The sequence below is a fragment of the Lactuca virosa genome, chromosome 5 (assembly GCF_052849685.1).
Source record: "Lactuca virosa cultivar CGN04683 chromosome 5, Lactuca_virosa_CGN04683_v6, whole genome shotgun sequence".
NCBI classification, from domain to species: Eukaryota; Viridiplantae; Streptophyta; class Magnoliopsida; order Asterales; family Asteraceae; genus Lactuca; species Lactuca virosa.
Window position 1 is genome coordinate 458,225,139 of NC_136430.1, and position 6,984 is coordinate 458,232,122.

General features: G+C 31.7%; 1 protein-coding gene across 2 annotated transcripts; it reads left to right on the forward strand.

The window, feature by feature from the left end:
- The first annotated feature begins 2,405 nt into the window (after nucleotides 1-2,405).
- Nucleotides 2,406-5,161, forward strand: LOC145116644 (uncharacterized). Of its 2 annotated transcripts, none has more exons than XM_079052966.1 (6): nucleotides 2,406-2,689; nucleotides 2,871-2,936; nucleotides 3,082-3,168; nucleotides 3,971-4,139; nucleotides 4,620-4,706; nucleotides 4,813-5,161. In XM_079052966.1, exons 1-6 carry the CDS (start codon nucleotides 2,522-2,524, stop codon nucleotides 4,953-4,955), a joined length of 720 nt encoding a protein of 239 aa, XP_078909092.1. In that variant the 5' UTR covers nucleotides 2,406-2,521; the 3' UTR covers nucleotides 4,956-5,161. The 2 variants fall into 2 exon arrangements, with proteins under 2 accessions (XP_078909092.1, XP_078909091.1); XM_079052965.1 differs by having other exon boundaries at nucleotides 2,408-2,689; nucleotides 3,079-3,168; nucleotides 4,813-5,158.
- Nucleotides 5,162-6,984: the final 1,823 nt, after the last annotated feature.

A 6,984-nucleotide genomic window follows, 5' to 3' on the forward strand; every position in this document is an offset into this window, starting at 1 on the left:
GGCGATGGGGTGGTTATAGGCATGTCACCGGACACGTAAGCTGCCAACTAAGCTAAACAAGAAGAAACCAGTAAAAAAGACTATTTCTAAACGGTAATAACAACCATATTGGTCTAATATGCACACAAAAAACTTTAGTGACCTAATACGGACAAACTGAAAACCTAATTTCCTCCTAAGTCATTAACCCATTTTCTATTTCATTTCAAAAGACGCTCAACTTACGGAATTGTTCACTCCATTCTTTTTACTTTTTTTCTTTTTAATATTTATGTTTGGTTCATTTAAAATACAATATAACTCAACTCTATTTATTAAGGATATACACCAGTCAGAATTACAAAGCTTTAAATTGTATGTTTAGACTTTAGATTACATACGTTTAAACATTAAAATAATAATACACTAAAAAACAATAATATTAATTTATAAAATAAAGTAATTGACCTTGGTATAAGTGGAAGTGGAGGCTGGAGCAGAGAAAAAGGCATACGTATACGTGAGGAGTTTAACTGTGAAATTATGATTTTTATTTTAAAAAAGGTGGAAGAGGTTCACCCAACCCAAACCCAACCTATCCACGTTCCCATTTCCTCTTCGCTCCTTTCTATTTTAGTTCTACATCTTTAAATTACTATTCTACCCCTTGCCATCATTTTTACAAATAATACCTACAAATTGGAACGGTCAAATAAATAACGAAGACATAGACGGATAGACCCAACATTTTCATGTATGAGAGGTAAATTTGACATGCCCACATAGTTTTTAAAGGAATTGAAATCTTTAAAGAAGTTGAAATTTAAAGAAAATAGAATTTGAAATAATTCAACTCCCATCACATTTTGGGTAAAAATATATGAAATGGAACTGGAATATCAGTGTAGTAACACAATAACAAAGTTACATTAGTTTTATAAACTATTACTTGTTTTATATATATATGAAAATAAATTAAATGTTTTTGGACCTATATGTATTTTTCACAAAATAATTTTAAACCATGGTAACTCACCGGTAAAAGCTTGAGAGTTTTAATCAAAGATTGACCAGCAAAATGGTGTAAGACGCAGTTATGAAAATGTTGTTTAGTATCATTTTGTTAAAGATGAACTCTTACCCTTTATCCTCGCGAAATACAAAGCCACATTAAAAGGCCGGGACCAATTTTTTAGAACTTCAATAAAAACTTGCATGGAAAGTAGCCGTATATATTTTTAGTACAGAATGAGTATTTGAATAGAATCGGAGAATCGATATATTAATACAAATGGTATATAATAAATCATTAAAAGCAGCGCCTTCCTAAATTAAATTATTTGTCAATTAAAAATAAATTCCACGATAATTGTGCAATAGAGTATCATTTATAAGTTTTCTTTACTCGTTACTCAAAAATATATTTTTGTGTTTGATCTAAGTAAAATATTTTGGTAAATTATACACAAGTCAAATTTTTTTAACGACAAAGAGAGTAGTTACTAGAGGTGGTCAAGTGAATGGAACGAGTTTCTCCTATAGTTGCTTGCTATTTGGGTGAGTGTTAATAATATTATTGGCCGTTTCCAAAAAAAAGAATGGAACGAGTTCGAAACAGTAATAAGATTAGTTTTATTTTAAATATATATTTATCTTTTTTTTTTTTATAAATAATTATTATATCATATATAATTACTAAAACTATATAATAATAATCAATTGATTGTATGTATTAAAATTGGATTTCGATAGACTTTCAACCTATTTATCTCAAAATATTTAGAGTAAATTACACGAATGGTCCCTATGGTTTGGGATAATTTGCACGTTTGGTCCCTAACTTATTTTTTTAACTCGGAAGGTCCCTACTGTTTGGTTTTGTTACACGCTTGGTCCCTACTATTTGTTTTTATTACGCGTTTGGTCTCTGCCTTACCTAAAAAAACTATTATTTAAATAGGGAAAAATGGTGGGGTAGGTAAGGTAATGTGAGGGGGGTGGGGTTGGATGTGTGTTTATTTAAATAAATTAAAAAATCAATGGCAAAATAGTATTTTTAGGTAAGACAGGGACCAAGCGCGTAACAAAAACAAATAGCAGGGACCTTCCGAGTTAAAAAGATAAGTTAGGGACCAAACGTGCAAATTACCCTAAACCATAGGGACTATTCGTGTAATTTACTCAAATATTTAACTAAATTTTCTTTTACCTATTTTAAGTTTTTAACCCATAACACTCTATAACAGGACTTCATGGGTGATGTATGTGATTTTTGGTTAGCAATAAAAAAGAGAAAGGGCATTTACGGTATTTAGCATAAAATTAATATACGTGGTGGACACGCGCTTATGAGAAGACTATAATACAGAAAGAAACTATATACGGAGAAAATACAGGAACGGTGTCCGTCACTATATAAACCCTCTCTCCTCATATATAAGGGGTGGCAAGTATAAGTAGTTACATTGCAGGTTCAGAGTTGGAAATCCACATTCCCTCTAACTCCTCCCCAAATTCACTATCTCCGATCTCCAATCACTTCATGATCGCAGAAAACCAACCGATTATGGCGGAAGAAAGCGACGAAGCTGTTCATTTGTATGAATCCGGAAGCGAATTAGGATCGCCATGGCTTCCGACGAACGCTATCGACAACGTTACTGAAGCATGTGGAGATTCTGGAGAAGACGATCATCTTTTATTTTCAAAGGTACGTATAGACACAGTTTCTCAATTTGTTTCGGGTTTGAATGTGATCGATATATATCCCTTCAGTTTTCTGCGAAAATTAATAGTACTATTTGGATGATTCGCGCACAGATATAGTTTGCGTTTTCAGAGAGAATTAGTATTATTCATTGATTTTCATTCGAATATTTTAATGATAACAGCGGCGGAGCATTCTCAACGACGCTATCGGAGCATGTGTAGACGACGATCATCATTTCTATTTTAAGGTATAGACACAGTTTTTCATTTTTTTTTCTCTGATTTGAATGCAATTAATGCATCCGGTGTTTTCAATCGGTTCAGCTTTTGGCGAAAATTAGTACTATTTGAATAAATTGTGCTTATGTGTGATTATTGTGATGATAACAGCAGCGGAGTTATAATAAGCACAGACATCAACCTCCGACTGTTCGGAAGTCAGCAGCTGCCGCACAACCTCCATTGCTTCCGTCACCTCCGGTAATTAATTTCATACAGCATGACACACACACACACACACACACACAAAGCATGGAGAGAGAAAATATAAACTGTTTACGTCGTGTTACAGATTCCTGGAGATTCTAATAGGTTGGTTAGGGATAAACGATTATCCAGCATTGATGAGGAAGTGGAACCCGTTAGTTTTTTAGCTCATAGAAAAGAGAAATAGTCAACTTGATAAATTCATGATTACGCATCCTGCCTACATATCTGTTTCAAGTTTCAAAGCCAAAATATATATATTTATATAGTCATATAATCGTATTTCTAGGCTTTGATTATAGTTTCACCATATCTGAAATGAATAAATTGATTGTATCTTTTTAGGAAACAAATAGTAATTTATATTATAGATATGTTTTGATTATGAAAGTTTTAGCTAAAGACACTTTAAAAGTTGTATTCCCTTAAACATAAATAATAAAAAAATACATATTAGGCATGAATCAAGCAACCAATGGCAAATTAAACATAATAAAAAGATTCTGAATCTCCCCAATTAAGTTATGGCATAAGACGAAGCTGAAAGATTCCAAATCTCCCCAATGAGAGAAGATGGCAATTTGGCATCAAGTTTGACCAAAAAGAATTAATGGATTTTTATGCATTTTAATACATCAATTTGTTTATCTTTCAAAAAAATAACATAGAAGATGACATATGCTCTAACTATTGTTATGCATTTTAACACTCCATTGCCATAGAAGATAATTGGATTGAATCCATATAATCTGAACGTGAATTTTAATGGTAAATGTTTTTGTTTTTGTGTTGTTAGCATTGGAAAAGTTTTTCAAAGGATCAAAAACCCAAACATCCTACAAATTGGGCAACTGGAGGACCTGGAATGCAAGCCGTTTTTCTAGATTCTAGCCAAAGATCATGCGGTACTGGAGTTTTCCTTCCTCGTACAGCAGGAACCAATATAGAAAAACCCAGAAAACCAGGTATATTTTTGTCTGTATCAAACAAAATAAAAATATTAAATGGCTAGAACGAATATACATCTACTTCTCTCCAAACGACTACAACATACACAATATGATTGTATATTTTGGGAATTTTTAAAAACAAAAAATCTATTGAAAATTGAAAAAGTTTTCAAACCAAAGTTTTTTTTTTTTTTTTTTTTTTTTTTTTTTTTTAATAGAAAACCTCCCATTGTTATTATTTGAGGTACACGTAACGTTTTTGTTCTTCAATTACAATGTTTGGTCCTTAAGTATTGCTTAGTTTTCCAATTTTGATCCAAATATTATACTAGTAATTTACTTACAACAAACAATAAAAACGTTACACCCTTGTAGTAGATAAATATAGTTAGTAGAGGAAATTGCAAAAATTGCAAAATTGCAAATATTGTCTTTTTAGTGGGCTTTATTTGTCGATTTGGTCTCTTTATAAAGAGCGGGTGTGGTTTTATGCAGCATTTGCTCCTGTTCTCCTTCCGTCTCGTGTAGTCCAAGCATTAAACCTCAACGTGCACGGATTAGGCTTGCAAATCAAGCCACGAGGTACATATATATTCATTCTATTTGATTCTTATATTTTGAAAATGATCCTTTCAAAAAACGTTTTCATCAATGGAAGTTAATTTAAAATCACATTGAATTGTTTCAGATTATAACAATAATGTAAAGGGATTAGAATGTGATCGAATTAGAAACAAAAAGAGTAGGGATGTATCGAGCCAATTTTGTGTCATCTCTCAAAACCGAAGTTCTTCACCGGAAATATTTCTCCCTAAAGAATGGACTTACTAGAACCACATCTGATACGACTATATACCACCCCATATACATAAAAACCCTTGTTGAATGTACTTAATGCTTTTGGTTAATATTCAATCATGTACTTGAATAGAATAAAAATGTCATTGGTTATATCATTAATTCGGTAACAAATAAGTTCAATCTCATTGTTTTTATGTTGTAAGTTATTGTAATTGAATATAAGTAAATTATAATCATAGTTTTAGAGGGTGTATGGATGTGTGTATTGTTACTGATTTTCTCATCATTATGATAATTTGCTTATAAATATTTGATTATTTAGGGATCAAATAATCAATATTGTTTAGAAAGGTTGCATGATTTTGAATTTCTTGCACATACACTTATAAGCAAGGTTGTAAATGACGTAATAAATGGCGTAACAGTAACTTCAAGCTTCAAGCTTTACGAGCCATTACACACCCATGATGTTTTAAAGGCTTAGTTTATGGTTTAAGTGACATTAGTATGTACAATGTGTTAGAGCATGGATCCAAGTTCCAACTAAAAGTTGGTAATACTATAATGCCTCATATGAATGGGGTAGAAACGAATTTATTTTCAAAAACATTAAAACCATTTAAATTATTTTGAAATTATCAATGTGAAATTTGGTTTGAAACCGTTAAAACATAAGTTTTTGGAAAAATGGATACAAGAGTGTACATTCAATATCATGACAACTCTTTAAAGTGAACCATACACATAATGACCTTCTAAATGTCCAACATTGCTAAATAAGGTCTTCAACTTTATATGCGACTACATGTCAAAATAATACGTTAGGATTGGAGAGCCAAGTGTGCAATACCGAAATATGACTATAAAATGGAATTGTGATTGCAATACCCAATTCCTAAGTCTAGATTCCTAAAAACATTTGAAAACCTTTTCTTTCATAAACCTTTTTCAAAATAACAGCCTTTTTCCAAAAACCATTTCATACTTTCATACAATCTTCTTTCATAATTATAGTGATATAGTTAAGAGTTTAGGATAAGTGCATAAAATAAAAACCATACAAATGCATATGTAACTAACCCAAACCCAATCCACTACTTTCATATAATCTCCTTTCAATCTAAGGGACAAATTTCCTGACTAATTCCGGGTAAACTTCCTACTTACTACCGTTGTCGAGGCCACAACCTCATGGAGGCCATGCCCTTCATTTTTTAGGATAAATATGTATTCCAATGAATGTGTTTGTAAAGTCCATCCTGAAGCATTATGCATAAGGACTCTCGAAACCCATCCATTTGTCCATAAGTCATAAGGACTCTTGAAACCCATCATACATGCAATGCACAAGTAAGAATGCTCCAAATCACATTTCCAAATCATATATAATTTTACCAAACTAAAATAAGTTCCAAAATGTATATTCATGCTATGAACACATATACCATTAGGCCACATAACATTCAAAGTTATTTAAGTATAAGTAATACTTCAAATATTTTCAAGTATGGTAATATATGACTTGTACTCTCGATATGTACTCACCTTAGTCCAAATCTAGACTTCTAATACTTCATTTCTTTTTCACAAATAGGTTGAGAACTCAAGTTCTACCTATGAATACAATAGGTGTGTCAAAACCCTGTTAAGTCAATTATTAAGCTCTTAATTCCAAATGTGAAATTTTATGGTTTCATAATATTTTAAAACATGAATATAGGTGAAAATTGTGGGATTTCGAGTCGGTATGAAAAAGTTATAAAAACAAGTTTGGTTGACATACGACTCCCATACCACAAAACAGCCCGCGCCACGCCTAACAAACCAATAACGATAAATTTTCCATTTTTAGACATCCTACTTTGATCCCAATGCATCCAATGATCCAACAACTTTCCTAAATGTGGATTTAATAAGTGTGAGAAACATGTTTTGAACTCAAATACATCTAATTCACTTAATGATTAAGACCTTTCAAGGTCATGGGAGTTATAGAGAAGTTCATGTAAACCTAAATTACCAACTTTGATCAATAAGTTCTTAATAACTTTAAACTTCA